The sequence below is a fragment of the Salmo salar genome, chromosome ssa28 (assembly GCF_905237065.1).
Source record: "Salmo salar chromosome ssa28, Ssal_v3.1, whole genome shotgun sequence".
In the NCBI taxonomy this organism is placed as follows: domain Eukaryota; kingdom Metazoa; phylum Chordata; class Actinopteri; order Salmoniformes; family Salmonidae; genus Salmo; species Salmo salar.
Genome location: NC_059469.1, coordinates 37,352,416 through 37,372,039, shown reverse-complemented (window position 1 = coordinate 37,372,039; position 19,624 = coordinate 37,352,416). Strand labels below are relative to the sequence as shown.

Below are 19,624 nucleotides of genomic sequence, written 5' to 3'. Positions count from 1 at the left end.
TAACAGTGTGCGGTATAACAGTGTGTGGTATAAAAGTGTGTGGTATAACAGTGTGCGGTATAACAGTGTGTGGTATAAAAGTGTGTGGTATAACAGTGTGTGGTATAACAGTGTGCGGTATAACAGTGTGTGGTATAACAGTGTGCGGTATAACAGTGTGTGGTATAAAAGTGTGCGGTATAACAGTGTGTGGTATAAAAGTGTGCGGTATAACAGTGTGTGGTATAACAGTGTGTGTGGTATAACAGTGTGTGTGGTATAACAGTGTGTGTGGTATAACAGTGTGTGGTATAACAGTGTGTGGTATAAAAGTGTGGGGTATAACAGTGTGTGGTATAACAGTGTGTGGTGTAACAGTGTGTGGTATAACAGTGTGTGGTATAACAGTGTGTGGTATAACAGTGTGCGGTATAACAGTGTGTGGTATAACAGTGTGTGGTATAACAGTGTGTGGTATAACAGTGTGTGTGGTATAACAGTGTGTGTGGTATAACAGTGTGTGTGGTATAACAGTGTGTGTGGTGTAACAGTGTGAGGTATAACAGTGTGTGGTATAACAGTGTGTGGTATAACAGTGTGCGGTATAACAGTGTGCGGTATAACAGTGTGTGTGGTATAACAGGGTGGTGATAGCCCTATTTGGTAAAAGACAAAGTCCATATGAAGCCAAGAAAAACTCAAATTAGCAAAAATAAATGACAGTCCATCATTACTTTAAGACATGAAGGTCAGTCAATCTGGAATATTTCAAGAATTTTTAAAGTTTCTTCAAGTACAGTCGCAAAAACCATCAAGCGCTATGATGAAACTAGCTCTCATGAGAACCGCCACAGGAAAGGAAGACCCAGAGTTACCTCTACTGCAGAGGATAAGTTCATTAGAGTTACCAGCCTCAGAAATTACAGCACAAATAAATGCTTCACAGAGTTCAAGTAACAGACACATCTCAACATTAACTGTCCAGAGGAGACTGCGTGAATCAGGCCTTCATGGTCGAACTGCTGCAAAGAAACCACTACTAAAGGACACCAATAATAAGAAGAGACTTGCTTAGGCCAAGATACACGAGCAATGGACATTAGACCAGTGGAAATCTGTCCTTTGGTCTGATGAGTCCAAATTTGAGATTTTTGGTTCCAACCACCATGTCTTTGTGAGACACAGAGTGGGTGAACGGATGATCTCTGCATGTATAGTTCCCACCGTGAAGCATGGAGGAGGAGGTGTGATGGTGTGGGGGTGCTTTGCTGGTGACACTGTCTGTGATTTATTTAGAATTCAAGGCACACTTAACCAGCATGGCTACCACAGCATTCTGCAGCGATACACCATCCCATCTATTTTGCGCTTAGTGGTTTGTGCTTGCTGGGACTATCATTTGTTTTTCAACAGGACAATGACCCAACACACCTCAAGGCTGTGTAAGGGCTATTTGGCCAAGAAGGATAGTGATGGAGTGCTGCATCAGATGACCTGGCCTCCACAATCACCCGACCTCAACCCAGTTGAGATGGTTTGGGATGAGTTGGACCGCAGAGTGAAGGAAATGCAGCCAACAAGTGCTCAGCATATGTGGGAACTTCTTCAAGACTGTTGGAAAAGCATTCCAGGTGAAGCTGGTTGAGAGAATGCCAAGAGTGTGCAAAGCTGTCATCAAGGCAAAGGGTGGCTACTTTGTAAACTCAAATATAAAATATATTTAAATTTGTTTTAACACTTTTTTGGTTTACTACATGATTCCATATGTGTTATTTCATAGTTTTTTATTATTCTACAATGTAGAAAATAGTAAAAATAAAGAAAAACCCTTGAATGAGTAGGTGTTCTAAAACTTTTGACTGGTACTGAATGTAATGTATTGTCATAAAGTTACATTTTAACGATAACATTCACCTAGGAACTCATTTGGCGAAAAGGAGGCCAGTCGTGGGAGGTAACTCTACAATTCATTCGAAAAGAAAATGCACCATGGGAAAAATGCAAATTAGGCTTTAAACCATACTGTGTTATAACAACACCCAAAATGACTTACTGTAAAATTTTTTTTTTTTTGCATAACATTAATAGGAGTTAATTCTAGTTTAACACTAGTGTTGAATAGAAATAACACTGTGAGTGTTAATTACTCCATAGCGTTACACTTGCAAGTGTTAATGCAGTGCTAATCTGTTACATTACAGAGTGTTCCATTAACACTCAAAATGTAACATTATAATCCGAGTATGTTTTACACTCTGTGGAGTGAGACCATATGTGATCGGAGGTAGTGGTAAAATTAACTCTTTAAGTGTTGATTGAACACTGCAAAAATGCACTGTGTAAGCACGCTTTGTGTGTGCCCATGTGTGCGTGTGGTAGTCCTACCTGGAGGATGGATACAGTCTGGGAGAAGTGGTGTGTCCTACCTGGAGGATGGATACAGTCTGGGAGAAGTGGTGCTGCTCCATAGTTGATGTGCTGTACAGGGCAGCTAGAGGATGGTCAAACTTCTGCAGGTAGGTGTTACTGTATCCTCGATGGTCCAGGTCATGACATAGACAGGCTATCAGCAGACCCTTCTTCTGTTGATGGGGGAGAGGATGGGGGGAGAGGATAGGGGGAGAGACAGAGAGGATAGGGGGAGAGAGAGAGAGCATAGGGGAGAGAGAGAGGATAGGGGAGAGAGAGAGAGAGGGGGAGAGAGAGGATATGGGAGAGAGAGAGAGAGAGAGAGCATAGGGGAGAGAGAGAGGATAGGGAGAGAGAGAGAGAGAGAGAGAGAGAGGGGGAGAGAGAGGATATGGGAGAGAGAGAGAGAGAGAGGATAGGGGGAGAGAGAGAGAGAGGGAGAGAGAGAGGATATGGGAGAGAGAGAGAGTATGGGGGAGAGAGAGAGAGAGAGAGAGGATGGGGAGAGAGAGAGGATGAGGGAGAGAGAGGATATGGGAGAGAGGGAGAGAGGATGGGGAGAGAGAGAGGATAGGGGAGAGAGAGAGAGAGGATGGGGAGAGAGAGAGAGGATGGGGAGAGAGAGAGAGGATGGGGGAGAGAGAGGATGAGAGAGAGAGAGAGAGAGGATGAGAGAGAGAGAGAGAGGATGGGGAGAGAGAGAGAGAGGATAGGGAGAGAGAGAGAGGATGGAGAGAGAGAGAGAGAGGATGGAGAGAGAGAGAGAGACAGCAACATGATTAGACCAGATCATAAGAAAAGTGAAAGCAATTACGCATGGATTGTCATAAACTGATTCTACACAGGGTTAGGGTGAATTCCATCTCAATTCTGGATGTAAACTGACGTTCTTTAAATGACTGAATTGGAATGGATTTGACCGCAACCCTCTTTCTGAACCTTTATTTTAACTCTTGACTGACTGTGTTATTGACACACTGATGCACCGATGGACAGACCGGCAGGCAGACAGAGAGACAGACAGACAGACAGACAGACAGACAGACAGACAGACAGACAGACAGACAGACAGACAGACAGACAGACAGACAGACAGACAGACAGACAGACAGACCTCTATCTCAGTGAAGATACCAGTGGTCTTCTGCAGTATGGCGTACATACAGTGAGCCACGTTCACCGCGTGTTTCCAGTTGTGGTAGGGAACACGCCGATAATTCTTCCTCACAGACATTGTGAACCTGCACAACTTCTCCAACTCAAAACTAGAGGGAGGAGGGAGGGGGACAGAGAGAGAGAGAGAGAGAGAGAGAGAGAGGGGCGAGAAAGAGAGAGAGGATTGGGGAGAGGCAGGGAGAGGATAGGGGAGAGAGAGAGGACGGGGAGAGGTAGGGAGAGGATAGGAGAGAGGTAGAGAGAGGATAGGGGGAGAGAGAGAGGATAGGAGAGGTAGGGAGAGGATGGGGAGAGGTAGGGAGAGGATGGGGAGAGGATAGGGGAGGGGTAGAGAGAGACATGGTTAGACCCAACCAAATCATGAGAAAAGTGGATGGCTGTCATCAACTGATTCTAAACAGGGTTAGGGAGGAGAAAGAAGGTCTGAGGTCATCTGCTTTTGGTCTAAAGAGCAGGAACCCAGATTTTATCAAAGTAATTGGAAATACAGATATTGTCATCCTACAAGAAACATGGTATAAAGGCAACCAACTGGTTGCCCTCTAGGTTACAGCTGGTAGTCCCATCCACCAAAATACCAGGTGTGAAACAGGGAAGAGCAGACTTAACCCAGACCTTTTTACATGTTTAAAATTTTGTATTTAACTTCTTCGGGGTAGGGGGCAGTATTTTGACGTCCGGATGAAGAAGGTCCCCAGAGTAAACTGCCTGCTACTCAGTCCCGGAAGCTAAGATATGCATATTATTAGTAGATTTGGAAAGAAAACACTCTGAAGTTTCTCAAACTGTTTGAATGATGTCTGTGAGTATTATAGAACTTATATGGCAGGCAAAAACCTGAGAAAAAATCCAACCTGGAAGTGTGGAAATCTAAGGTTTTTAGTTTTTCAAGTGATTCCCTATCCAGTATACAGTGTCAATGTGGTCATTTGGCACTTCCTAAGGCTTCCACTAGATGTCAACAGTCTTTAGAACGTTGTTTCATGCTTCTACTGTGACTGGGGAGAAAATAAGACCCATTGGAATCAGATGACTGAGAGAATGACATGAGCTCAGTGGCGCGCATTCACATGAGTTAGCTGTGTTCCTTTTCTTTTTTTGAAGACAAAGGAATCGTCCGGTTGGAATATTATGGAAGATTTATGATAAAAACATCCTAAAGATTGATTCTGTACATCGTTTGACATGTCTCTACGAACTGTAATATAACTTTTTGGACTATTCGTCTGAACTAACTGCGCGAGCACATTGGATTTGGATAACTCGACTGAACGCGCGAACAAAAACGAAGTATTTGGACATAAATATGGACTTTATCTAAACAAATGAACATTTATTGTGGAACTGGGATTCCTGGGAGTGCATTCCGATGAAGATCATCAAAGGTAAGTGAATATTTACAATGCTATTTCTGACTTTTGTTGACTCCACAAAATGGCAGGTTTGGTTTGCGACCTGGCCAAGATAAAGCAAAGCAGTGTGACACAAACAACAACACAGAGTTACACATGGAATAAACAAACGTACAGTCAATAACACAATAGAAAAAGTCTATATACAGTGTGTGCAAATGGCGTAAGGAGGTAAGGCATGTCATAACGTGACCCTCTTTGGGTATAGCGTGCCTTCCCCCTCTCTCTCTCGCCTACACCCAGGCTGCTGTTATCTCAGGTTGTAAATTCCTGGAGGAGACTCTCTTCCTCATGGCCAGACAGTATAGAGAGAGAGAAGGTTTCATAGGAGAACAAAGGAACCTCTTCTCCAGCATAGAACTTGAGAACTGAACAATGCACATGTTTTGGAGAAGGTGTACACAGTCGGGGAAGAATCCAGCTACATTTCATTTAATGTTTGTGAAACTCATGAGAGACAATACAGTCACATTAACATAACTCTGTTTATGCAAGAGTCTCAGTTATGAGGCTTGCATCTAATTGTTGTATAAAATGAATGAGTAAAGATGAAACTATTTGTGAAATTATGTAATGTGATTTTAAACTGTTTAATGAAAGGGAACCCAATTCCCTTTAAAGTTAACTAAGTCATTTGCCCGCCCCATGAGCACAGACATTGATCTGGCGTCATGGGACAGCCTTTTTCTGCTCTTCCGAATATAACCCCTACCTGGAGAATCATCTGCAGACCAAGCTTACCAAGCTTACCAAGCTTACGAGATTACGAGAGTGCTAAGGTCTGAGTAGATTGTTGAATCTTTTAACCATACCACGAGGTTATACTCTGAGACTATCGATCCAACAGAATAAGAGCTACTCTTCAATACTAATTACTAGTCTGCAGCTAGAAATTATGTACCATTGAACGCGAAGACCGACAACCGCCGAAACATCTATTCTACAAGAACATTTCTGAAATGGGACTCTGAAGTATCCATTCTAACCATGAGAGACGATCAGACGAACTCTCCAACAGAAAGACGGACGATTCCAACAGAGGTCACGACGACACACTGAGCATAAATATATATTGATTGCAATTATTCCCGGATAAGTGAGCGTTCATGTGCAAAGGATTAGCATTTCAATTAATATAATTATCAAGTGTGTAGTGACTCACTTGCGTAATTCCTGCCTTTCTCAGTCGACCCCCACTTCCCTTTTGTCCACCAAGCTGCGATACCGTTTTATCCCACTAGGGAAATTCTGCTATCATTTCCTTGTAACTATATCTACTGTTTGTTTGTTTATGCATTTCTGTGATTATTTAGTTAGTAAATAAATTATTTAAGACAATTGATATATGGATGACTCATAGTGAAGACTGGGTTCGTGCAGATAACCAACAATTTATGACGCTTGGAATGAGACTAACGTGAGGTAAAGAATAATTCATTAATTTGAAGACTAATTGATCAGATATTAAAATATATGAAAGTAATATTAGGAAAATTATAACTTTGTAATCTGAATATTTTCCTTGGTGCCCCGACTTCCTAGTTAATTACATTTACACGATTAAGTTAGCTTAATCACGTCATAATAATTACAGAGAATTTATTTGATAAAAATAGGTCTTCAGTTTAATGATGCCAAAGACACGACAGGCAATAAATAGGCCATAGTAGCGAAGTAATTAGAAATTTAGCAAATTAACACTGGAGTGATAGATGTGCAGATGATGATGTGCAAGTAGAAATACTGATGTGCAAAAGAGCAAAAAAAGTAAATAAAAACAATATGGGGATGAGGTAGGTAGATTGGCTGGGCTATTTACAGACGGCTGTGTATAGCTGCAGCGATCAGTTAGCTGCTCAGATTGCTGATGCTTAAAGTTAGTGAGGGAAATATAAGTCTCCAACTTCAGCGATTTTTGCAATTTGTTCCAGTCATTCGTCCCCCTATCCTCAGACCTAACCCACTCTATTAAATGTGTCAAAACAGGAACATTTTACATCTGGCTAGAAATGAATAAGGAAATTATCTCAACAGAGAAAAATGTCCTCATGTGTGCTACCTATATCCCCCCACTAAAATCCCCATACTTTAATGATGACAGCTTCTCCATCCTAGAGGGGGAGATCAACCATTTCCAGGCCCAGGGACATGTCTGTGGCGACCTAAATGCCAGAACTGGACAAGAACCTGACACCCTCAGCACACAGGGGGATAAACACCTACCTGGAAGTTACAACATTCCCTCCCAAATATGCCCCCCCCCCCTAGGCACAACTACGAATAAACAAAAAACTGAATTGGGTCACAACTCTTGCAGCTCTGTTGCATGCTGGGTATGTACATAGTCAATGGTAGACTTCGAGGAGACTCCTATGGTAGGTACACCTACAGCTCATCCCTTGGCAGTAGTACTGTGGACTACTTTATCACTGACCTCAATCCAGAGTCTCTTAGAGCGTTCACAGTCAGCTCACTGACACCCCTATCAGATCACAGTAAAATCACAGTCTACTTGAACAGAGTAATACTCATTCATGAAGCATCAAAGCCAAATGAACTGAATACTATTTAGAAATGCTGTAGATGGATGGAAAGAAGTGTAGAAAAAAAAATTCAATCTCTTTTAGAGAACTTCCTGGACAAAACATTCCACTGTAATAGCGAAGGTGTAAACTTGGCAGTAGAAAACCTAAACAGTATATTTGACCTTTCAGCTTCCCTTTCAAATCTAAACATTTCAAGCAGACAACCGAAGAAAATGAACAATAATGACAAATGGTTTGATGAAGAATACAAAAACCTAAGAAAGAAATTGAGAAACCTATCCAACCAAAAACATAGAGACCCAGAAAACCTGAGTCTACTCCTTCACTATGGTGAATTACTAAAAAAATACAGAAATACACTACGGAAAAAGAAGGAACAGCACATCAGAAATCAGCTCAATGTAATTGAAGAATCCATAGAATCTAACCACTTCTGGGAAAATTGGAAAACTCTAAACTAACAACAACATGAAGAATTATCTATCCAAAATGGAGATGTGTGGATAAACCACTTCTCCAATCCTGTTGGCTCTATAACAAAGAACAAAAACATATACATGATCAAATACAAATCTTAGAATAAACTATTAAAGACCAGAACCCCCTGGATTCTCCAATTACCTTGAATGAATTACAGGACACAATAAAAACCCTCCAACCCAAAAAGACCTGTGGGTGGATGGTACCCTAAATGAAATGATCAAATATACAGAACACAAATTCCAATTGGCTATACTTAAACTCTTTAACATAATCCTCAGCTTTGGCATCTTCCCCAATATTTGGAACCAAGGACTGATCACCCCAATCCACAAAAGTGGAGACAAATTTGACCCCAATAACTACCGTGGGATATGCGTCAACAGCAACCTTGGGAAAATCCACTGCATTATCACTAACAGCAGACTTGTACATTTTCTCAGTGAAAACAATGTACTGAGCAAATGTGAAATTGGCTTTTTACCAAATTACCGTACGATAGACCACGTATTCACCCTGCACACCCTAATTGACAAACAAACCAAAACAAAGGCAAAGTCTTCTCATGCTTTGTTGATTTCAAAAAAAGCTTTTGATTAAATTTGGCATGAGGGTCTGCTATACAAACTGATGGAAAGTGGTGTTGGGGGAAAAACAAACAACATTATAAAATCCATGTAGAGAAACAACAAGTGTGCGGTTAAAATTGGCAAAAAAACGAATTACTTTCCACAGGGCTGTGGGGTGAGACAGGGGTGCCGCTTGAGCCCCACTCTCTTCAACATATATATCAACAAATTGGCGAGGGCACTAGAACAGTCTGCAGCACCCGGCCTCACCCTACTAGAATCGGAAGTCAAATGTCTACTATTTGCTGATGATCTGGTGCTTCTGTCCCCAACCAAGGAGGGCCTACAGCCCCACCTAGATCATCTGCACAGATTCTGTCAGACCTGGGCCCTAACAGTAAATTTCAGTAAGACAAAAATAACGGTGTTCCAAAAAAGGTCCAGTTGCCAGGACCACAAATACAATTTCCTTCACAGTTGCCCTGGAGCACACAAAAAAACGATACATACCTCGGCCTAAACATCAGCGCCACAGGTAACTTCCACAAAGCGTGAACGATCTGAAAGACAAGGCAAGAAGGGCCTTCTACGCCATCAAAAGGAACATAAAATTCGACGTACCAATTAGGATCTGGCAAAAAATACTTGAATCAGTTATAGAACCCATTGCCCTTTATGGTTGTGAGGTCTGGGGTCCACTCACCAACCAATAATTCACAAAATGGGACAAACAACTATTGACTCTGCGTGCAGAAGTCCATAAAAAATATCCTCCGTGTATAACATAAAAAAACAAATAATGCATGCAGAGCAGAATTACACCGATACCCGCTAATTATCAAAATCCAGAAAAGAGACATTAAATTCTACAACCACCTAAAAGGAAGTGATTCCCAAACCTTCCATGACAAAGCCATCACCTACAGAGAGATGAACCTTGAGAAGAGTCCCCTAAGCAAGCTGGTCCTGGGGCTCAGTTCACAAACACACCCCACAGAGCCCCAGGACAGCAACACAATTAGACCCAACCAAATCATGAGAAAACAAAAAGATAATTACTTGACACATTGGAAAGAATTAACAAAAACAGAGCAAACTAGAATGATATTTGGCCCTAAACAGAGAGTTCACAGTGGCAGAATACCTGACTACTGTAACTGACCCAAAATGAACAAAGCTTTGACTAAGTACAGACTCATAGCCTTGCTAGTGAGAAAGGCCACTGTTGTAGACCTGGCTCTTAAGAGAAGACAGGCTATGTGCACACTGCCCACAAAATGAGGTGGAAACTGAGCTGCACTTCCTAACCTCCTGCCAAATGTATGACCATATTAGAGACACATATTTCCCTCAGATTACACAGATCCACAAAGAAATTTGAAAACAAACCCGATTTTGATGAACTCCCATATCTACTGGGTGAAATACCACAGTGTGCCATCACAGCAGCAAGATTTATGACCTGTTGCCACAAGAAAAGGGCAACCAGTGAAGAACAAACACCATTGTAAATACAACCCATATTTATGTTTATTTATTTTCCCTTTTGTACTTTAACTATTTGCACATCGTTACAACACTGTATATAGACATAATATGGCATTTGTAATGTCTTTATTCTTTTGGAACTTCTGTGTGTGTAATGTTTACTGTTCATTTTTATTTTTTATTTCACTTTTGTTTATTATCCATTTTACTTGCTTTGTCAATGTAAGCACACGTTTCCCATGCCAATAAAACCCTTAAATTGAATTGAGAGCAAGAGAAAGAGAGAGAGGTAAAGTATTGTAGAGGTATAGTATGTATCCTGTCCTATGGGTATATATATGTCTAAGTTAATTTATATTGTAGAATCTATGGGTATATATGGCAAAGTTAATTTATATTGTAGAATCTATGGGTATATATGGCAAAGTTAATTTATATTGTAGAATCTATGGGTATATATGGCAAAGTTAATTTATCTTACAGGGTCTATGGGTATATTTGACTAAGTTAATTTCCCTGATGACAAGCAGCTGTAAATGTCCCAGAGTGGACCTATACGTACCTGGTCTCTCCACATGAGTTATGGACCATGTAAACAAAGACAGCCGGCCACAGCTCCTCAAACTGACTAATGTCAAAATGAAACCTGGAGAAGGGAGGGAGAGAGGGTAGAAGAGAGAGAGGGTAGGAGGAGGGGGTAGGAGGGAGAGAGGGTAGGAGGAGGGGGTAGGAGGGAGAGAGGGTAGGAGAGAGAGAGGGTAGGAGGGAGAGTGGGTAGGAGGAGGGGGTAGGAGGGAGAGTGGGTAGGAGGAGGGGGTAGGAGGGAGAGTGGGTAGGAGGAGGGGGTAGGAGGGAGAGTGGGTAGGAGAGAGAGAGGGTAGGAGGAGGGGGTAGGAGGGAGAGAGGGTAGGAGGAGGGGGTAGGAGGGAGAGTGGGTAGGATGAGGGGGTAGGAGGGAGAGATGGTAGGAGAGAGAGAGGGTAGGAGAGAGAGAGGGTAGAAGAGAGAGAGGGTAGAAGAGAGAGAGGGTAGAAGAGAGAGAGGGTAGGAGAGAGAGAGGGTAGGGAGAGAGAGTGTAGGCGAGAGAGAGGGTAGTAGAGAGAGAGAGGGTAGGAGGGAGAGTGGGTAGGAGGAGGGGGTAATGGGAGAGAGGGAAGGAGAGAGAGAGGGTAGGAGAGAGAGGGTAGAAGAGAGAGAGGGTAGAAGAGAGAGAGGGTAGGAGAGAGAGAGTAGGAGAGAGAGAGGGTAGGAGGGAGAGAGGGAAGAAGGGAGAGAAGGAAGGAGGGAGTAGGATGGGGGAGAGAGGGTAGGAGAGAGAGAGGGTAGGAGTGAGAGAGGGTAGGAGGGAGAAAGGGTAGGAGGGAGTAGGGGATGGGGGAGAGAGGGTAGGATAGAGAGGGTAGGAGAGAGAGAGTGGAGGGAGAGATGGTAGGAGGGAGAGAGGGTAGGAGGGAGAGAGGGTAGGAGGGAGAGAGGGTAGGAGGGGTAGGAAGGAGAGAGGGTAGGAAGGAGAGAGGGTAGGAGGGAGAGAGGGTAGGAGGGAGAGAGGGTAGGAGGGAGAGAGGGTAGGAGGGGTAGGAAGGAGAGAGGGTAGGAGGGAGAGAGGGTAGGAGAGAGTAGGGGATGGGGAGAGGTTAGGAGAGAGAGAGGGTAGGAGGGAGCATCTTAGATTATCATTGGCTGCAATGTGTGGTGTAACAGGGTGTGTGTCTGCGTGTGTGTGCATGTTTGTGTGGGAGAAAGAGACAGATGCAGACAATAGCTGTAGATCTTGCAGGGCTGAAACACACACACACACACACACACACACACACACACACACACACACACACACACACACACACACACACACACACACACACACACACACACACACACACACACACACACACACACACACACACACACAGGGCCCAGCCCCCTTCCTGCTCTGGCCATTTTCTTCTGTCTGTCTGTCTGTCTGTCTGTCTGTCTGTCTGTCTGTCTGTCTGTCTGTCTGTCTGTCTGTCTGTCTGTCTGTCTGTCTGTCTGTCTGTCTGTCTGTCTGTCTGTCTGTCTGTCTGTCTGTCCTCTGGTACTCAGATCTGGACTGTGTCTGCGTCAGGGCTGTCTCTCTCCCTTTCTTAGAGACAGACACGTGTTCCAAAATTATTTATTTCCTTTCAAATACTTTGATCATTTGATTACGCCTGCCTGGAGAACCAGATTGGCAGGGTTTCACGTTTGGGACCATTCTATTGGTTCCATTGCACCCAACATGCTCAATAAAGCCCAATTGTAAATATTTGAAAGAAAACAAATCCTTTTTGAACCCAGGTCTGCTCCAATAAAAATGGCTGGGGATCAGAGTACTACAAGAGGTTTAAGGTATATGTGTCACGCCCTGACCTGAGAGAGAGAGGGTTTATTTCTCTAGGTTGTTAGGTCAGGGTGTGGGGTGGGCATTCTATGTTTTGTATTTCTCTGTGTTGGGCCGAGTATGGTTCCTAACCAGAGGCAGCTGTCTATCGTTGTCTCTGATTAGGAACCATACTTAGTCTTTTTTCCACCTGTGTTTGTAGGATCTTATTTTTGTATTTCTTTGTGTTGGGCCGAGTATGGTTCCTAACCAGAGGCAGCTGTCTATCGTTGTCTCTGATTAGGAACCATACTTAGTCAGCCTTTTTTCCACCTGTGTTTGTGGGATCTTATTTTTGCTTTGTGTGCCTACAGAACGTGACGGTCGTGTTTTCTTTGTTCATTACTTTTTATCGTGTTCTGAGTAAATAAATCACAAGATGAACATATTCCACGCTGCACCTTGGTCGACTCCTTTTGACGAATGTTACAATATGCACATTGGGAGATAAGAGCTAGGTTAAGGTATATGCACATTGTTAGGGTTAGGACCCTCACAGTTCTATCTCTTTGTATAGGGGTGTTAGGGTTAGGCACTCACAGTTCTATCTCTTTGTATAGGGGTGTTAGGCACTCACAGTTCTATCTTTTGTATAGGGGTGTTAGACACTCACAGTTCTATCTCTTTGTATGGGGGTGTTAGGGTTAGGCACTCACAGTTCTATCTCTTTGTATAGGGGTGTTAGGTTAGGCACTCACAGTTCTATCTCTTTGTATAGGGGTGTTAGGGTTAGGAACTCACAGTTCTATCTCTTTGTATAGGGGTGTTAGACACTCACAGTTCTATCTCTTTGTATAGGGGTGTTAGGGTTAGGCACTCACAGTTCTATCTCTTTGTATAGGGGTGTTAGGCACTCACAGTTCTATCTTTTGTATAGGGGTGTTAGACACTCACAGTTCTATCTTTTGTATAGGGGTGTTAGACACTCACAGTTCTATCTCTTTGTATGGGGGTGTTAGGGTTAGGCACTCACAGTTCTATCTCTTTGTATAGGGGTGTTAGGCACTCACAGTTCTATCTTTTGTATAGGGGTGTTAGACACCCAGTTCCTTTTGTATAGGGGTGTTAGACACTCACAGTTCTATCTCTTTGTATGGGGGTGTTAGGGTTAGGCACTCACAGTTCTATCTCTTTGTATAGGGGTGTTAGGCACTCACAGTTCTATCTCTTTGTATAGGGGTGTTAGGGTTAGGGAACTCACAGTTCTATCTCTTTGTATAGGGGTGTTAGGCACTCACAGTTCTATCTCTTTGTATAGGGGTGTTAGGGTTAGGGAACTCACAGATCTATCTCTTTGTATAGGGGTGTTAGGGTTAGGGAACTCACAGTTCTATCTCTTTGTATAGGGGTGTTAGGGTTAGACACTCACAGTTCTATCTTTTGTATAGGGGTGTTAGACACTCACAGTTATATCTCTTTGTATAGGGGTGTTAGGGTTAGGGAACTCACAGATCTATCTCTTTGTATAGGGGTGTTAGACACTCACAGTTCTATCTCTTTGTATAGGGGTGTTAGGGTTAGGGAACTCACAGATCTATCTCTTTGTATAGGGGTGTTAGGGTTAGGGAACTCACAGTTCTATCTCTTTGTATAGGGGTGTTAGACACTCACAGTTCTATCTCTTTGTATAGGGGTGTTAGGGTTAGGGAACTCACAGATCTATCTCTTTGTATAGGGGTGTTAGGGTTAGGGAACTCACAGTTCTATCTCTTTGTATAGGGGTGTTAGGGTTAGGGAACTCACAGTTCTATCTCTTTGTATAGGGGTGTTAGGGTTAGGGAACTCACAGTTCTATCTCTTTGTATAGGGGTGTTAGGGTTAGGGAACTCACAGTTCTATCTCTTTGTATAGGGGTGTTAGGGTTAGGGAACTCACAGATCTATCTCTTTGTATAGGGGTGTTAGGGTTAGGGAACTCACAGTTCTATCTCTTTGTATAGGGGTGTTAGGGTTAGGGAACTCACAGATCTATCTCTTTGTATAGGGGTGTTAGGGTTAGGGAACTCACAGTTCTATCTCTTTGTATAGGGGTGTTAGGGTTAGGGAACTCACAGATCTATCTCTTTGTATAGGGGTGTTAGGGTTAGGGAACTCACAGATCTATCTCTTTGTATAGGGGTGTTAGGGTTAGGGAACTCACAGATCTATCTCTTTGTATAGGGGTGTTAGGGTTAGGGAACTCACAGATCTATCTCTTTGTATAGGGGCGTAGGCAGGTCCAGCTGTGTGAGGGTCTTCCACTCCTCTGATGTACAGATACTGTGGTAGGACAACTTCTCCATGGTTACCCTGTAGATACACTCAGAGTGCCTGATCCGGTGGTACATCTGGACAGACAGACAGACAGACAGACAGACAGACAGACAGACAGACAGACAGACGAGAACATACAGACAGAAACAGACAGGCAGGCAGGCAGGCAGGCAGACAGACAGACAGACAGACAGACAGACAGACAGACAGACAGACAGACAGACAGACAGAGGAGAACATACAGACAGAGACAGACAGGCAGACACACAGACAGATGAGAACATGCGAACAGACAGGGAGACACACAGACAGATGAGAACATACAGACAGAGACAGACAGACAGACAGGCAGACACACACACAGACAGACAGACAGGGAGACACACAGACAGATGAGAACATACAGACAGACAGACAGACAGACAGACAGACAGACAGACAGACAGACAGACAGACAGACAGACAGACAGACAGAGGAGAACATACAGACAGAGACAGACAGGCAGACACACAGACAGATGAGAACATGCAGACAGAGACAGACAGGCAGACACACAGACAGCCAGCCAGACAGACAGACAGACAGACAGACAGACAGACAGACAGACAGACAGACAGACAGACAGACAGACAGACAGACAGACAGACAGACAGACAGACGAGAACATACAGACAGAGACAGACAGGCAGACACACAGACAGACAGACAGATGAGAACATACAGACAGAGACAGACAGACAGACAGACAGACAGACAGACAGACAGACAGACAGACAGACAGACAGACAGACAGACAGACAGATAAGAACATGCGAACAGACAGGGAGACAGACAGACAGACAGATGAGAACATGCGAACAGACAGACAGACAGACAGACAGACAGACAGACAGACAGACAGACAGACAGACAGACAGACAGACAGACGAGAACATGCGAACAGACAGACAGACAGACAGACAGACAGACAGACAGACAGACAGACAGACGAGAACATGCGAACAGACAGGGAGACAGACAGACAGACAGATGAGAACATGCGACCAGACAGACAGACAGACAGACAGACAGACAGACAGACAGACGAGAACATGCGAACAGACAGGGAGACAGACAGACAGACAGACAGACAGACAGACAGACAGACAGACAGACAGACAGACAGACAGACAGACAGATGAGAACATGCGAACAGACAGACAGACAGACAGACAGACAGACAGACAGACAGACAGATACAGATAGACAGACAGAGGAGAACATACAGACAGGCAGACAGGCAGACACACAGACAGACAGACAGACAGACAGACAGACAGACAGACAGACAGACAGACAGACAGACAGACAGACAGACAGACAGACAGACGAGAACATGCCAACAGACAGGGAGACAGACAGTCAGATGAGAACATGCGAACAGACAGGGAGACAGACAGTGTCAGACAGTTAAAAAATGGACCATTCTTTTTCTCTTGGCGTTGCAGGTGGGAGGCATATCGTTCCCCTGTCCTTGGCACCAAAGACTTTTTCTCCTCTCCTCTCTCTTTCTCCCATCTCTTTCTCCCCTCAGTCTCTCTCCTCCCCTCGGTCTCTCCCCTGTCCTCTCCTCTCTCCCATCTCTCCCTCCCCTCTGTCTCTCTCCTCTCGTCTCTCCCCTCTCTTTCTCCCCTCAGCCTCTCTCTCCCCTCTCCTCTCCTCTCTCCCATCTCTCCCTCCCCTCTGTCTCTCTCCTCTCGTCTCTCCCCTCTCTTTCTCCCCTCAGCCTCTCTCTCCCCTCTCCTCTCCGTCTCTCTCTTCCCTCTTTTCCGTCACTCCTCTCCCCTCCCTTCCTGACTCCTCCCCTCAGTCTCTCTCTCTACTCCTCTCCTCCGCCTATGCCTGTCTCTCCTCCCCCCCTCTCCTCTTCTCCGCTCCTCTCTCTTCCTCTCCTCCTTCTGACTCCCCCTCTAATGCGACACACTTGCGCAGGAGCCTGCGTCACCATGTTACTTTAAAAATTGATGAGGCACGTTAAATATTGTAACACCCCAAGACCCTCCCCCGCCAAAACACCGACATCCTCCCAGCTGGGGGATTTATGTTGAGCAGTAATTCACACCTCCTGCCTTTAAGTGTGTGTGTGTGTGTGTGTGTGTGTGTGTGTGTGTGTGTGTGTGTGTGTGTGTGTGTGTGTGTGTGTGTGTGTGTGTGTGTGTGTCTGTACCTTTAGGTAAGTAACTTTGGCTGGCTGAAACTCCTGATTTATCTGTTATGGTGGAGGGGACATGGAGGGAAGGTGTGGGGGTTTTGGCGTCTGCGTGGCTACGGCCTGGCTGTCCTACCTCTCCTACCCCAGATGTTTAACAACATCGTAGGGACACACAGCTCAAATGACATGTCAGGAGTGCTGGTCCCAACAGAGCTAAATAGTTAAGCTTTAGTCATGATTTTCCACATCTCTTCCAAGCGTTTACTGTGTCTAATATTGGCCTTTGATAAATGGTGTCGGTTAACCGTGCAGTACAGAGTTGAGAGGTCTGAGAATCGATGATTGATTTTAATAGAAAGAGACTCTCTCAGATGATTTGTATCCTGAATGTCGTGTATGTGGCTTGTTTTGTCCGAAATAAAATACATTTTGATAAAAAAAAATAATATATATATATATATATATATATATATATTAAAAGAGACATAACACTCACGTTGGCACAGTGTAAGGCTAGAGCACAGAAGACAGCGAACATCTTGAAGTTGTTCTCGTCTGTTTTGGTGAAGGCACTTCCACTCAGCTTGTTAACCATCTGTACGACCCCTATTACGGTCCCCCTGGAAACGATGGGCATGCATAGGATGTTCCGCGTGGTGTATCCCGTATAGAGGTCCACCTCTCTGTGAAGGGAAAGGAAGGTGTTAAAAAAAATAACATCACACTCAATTTCTGTTAGAAAATTGAGAAAAGGGCCGGAGTTAGACCGTTTTACGTGCCCCTAAGTCGACTTTAAAATGTATCACAGCATTAATCTCGACATGATGCCATTGTTTATTCATTAGGCTTATATTCAAATAAAACTTTATTTGTCACATGCGCCGAATACAACAGGTGTAGACCTTACTGTGAAATGCTGCATACAACAGGTGTAGACCTTACCGTGAAATGCTCACTTACAAGCCCTTTAACCAACTAAATCAGTTCAAGAAATAGAGTTAAGAAAGTATTTACAAAATAAACAAAAGTAAAAAAAATCGAATCAAAAAGTTACACAAGAAAATGACATAACAATAACGAGGCTATATACCGGGGGTACCGGTACCGAGTCATTGTGAGGGTGTACAGGTTAGTAGAGGTAATTTGTAAAGCGACTGTGCATAGATAATAAACAGTGAGTAGCAGCGGTGTAAAAACAAAATGGTGGGGGTTGTTAATGTAAATAGTGCGGAGGCCGTTTGATTAATTGTTCAGCAGTCTTATAGCTTGGGGGGGTAGAAGGTGTTAAGAAGCATTTCGGTCCTAGACTTGGCGCTCCGGTACCGCTTGCCGTGCGGTAGCAGAGAGAACAGTCTCTAACTTGGGTGACTGGAGTCTTTGACAATTTTTTTGGGGGGCTTTCCTCTGACACCGCCTGGTATATAGATCCTGGATGGCAGGAAGCTTGGCCCCAGTGATGTACTGGGCCGTACGCACTACCCTCTGTAGCGCCTTACGGTCAGATGCCGAGCAGTTGCCATACCAGGCGGTGACCATAGGATTTGGCAAGACAGCACAAACAGATCTGGGAGCAGGTTAGCACCTGACTACTCTGAGGCAGACCTGGGCATAACATAGTTGTATTTTGTAGATAATTTAGAATACCAACTTTTCAAATACTCAAGAAAGTCAAATATAGTTTATATAGAGTTTACACTAAAAGGCAACTCGTTTATTTATTCTCGTTTACTCTTTTATTTACACTAAAAGGCAACTCGTTTATTTTATATTCAAATACGTGTCTCAGAAAACCAACTAATATTTGAAAAGTATTTTGAATATATGACAGTTATTTGAAAATAAACAACAACAACAACAGATGTATCTCATGAAGAACCAACAATTACAACAGTAAGGTGTAATTAGTCTAAATATATTATCATAAGCACATGGTTTGGAGGGCTTTTAGATATGAATCTTACAACAATTCCATACAGTTTAGTAGTGGTACCCCCCCCCCCCCCCCTTATAGCTAGAATTAAAATATTTAAGGAACATGGAATCACCTCAACATTAGAATAATCCACTTTTGCAGCTTCAAAATGACATAACATGTATATTTCCCTGTGGCTCAGTTGGCTCAGTTGGTAGAGCATGGTGTTTACAATGCCAGGGTTGTGGGTTTGATTCCCACGGGGGGGAATGTATGAAATGAAATGTATGCATTCACTACTGTAAGTCGCTCTGGATAAGAGCGTCTGCTAAATGACGTAAATGTATTTTCATAATAACTGAGACTTAATACAGCAAACACTTGTGTAGTGAACCTTGTGAGTATTACAATAGCAACATTGTTGATACACAGGACTTAGGAAATTGCTTTATTAATTGCATAATAATGGAGTTATTACATACATTTTCTGGATTATAATTAAACTTGGAATAACATTTTCAGTAATGGGTGCAAAAACAAATCCAATTTACTGATCCAACTAATAATGTGGAAAATGAGCAAGTTGAGGTGACTAAACTGCTTGGAGTAACCCTGAATTGTAAACTGTCATGGTCAAAACATATTGATACAACAGTAGCTAAGATTTGGAGAAGTCTGTCTATAATAAAGCACTGCTCTGTCTTCTTAACAGCACTATCAACAAGGCAGGTCCTACAGGCCCTAGTTTCTACCTTCTTAACAACACTATCAACAAGGCAGGTCCTACAGGCCCTAGTTTCTACCTTCTTAA

The 19,624-nt window shown here is 43.5% G+C and overlaps 1 protein-coding gene across 2 annotated transcripts in view; it reads right to left on the bottom strand.

Annotated features, from left to right (window-relative positions):
* The window catches only part of LOC106589947 (cAMP and cAMP-inhibited cGMP 3',5'-cyclic phosphodiesterase 10A), a 192,117-nt gene that overhangs the window by 11,811 nt on the left and 160,682 nt on the right, over positions 1-19,624 (bottom strand). For both annotated transcript variants that reach the window (XM_045710196.1, XM_045710197.1), the window contains exons 13-17: positions 17,398-17,584; positions 14,641-14,783; positions 10,622-10,705; positions 3,503-3,653; positions 2,406-2,561 (exon numbers count right to left, since the gene is read on the bottom strand). In XM_045710196.1, coding sequence (XP_045566152.1) covers positions 2,406-2,561; positions 3,503-3,653; positions 10,622-10,705; positions 14,641-14,783; positions 17,398-17,584 — 721 coding nt within the window. The remainder of the gene's footprint in view (positions 1-2,405; positions 2,562-3,502; positions 3,654-10,621; positions 10,706-14,640; positions 14,784-17,397; positions 17,585-19,624) is intronic.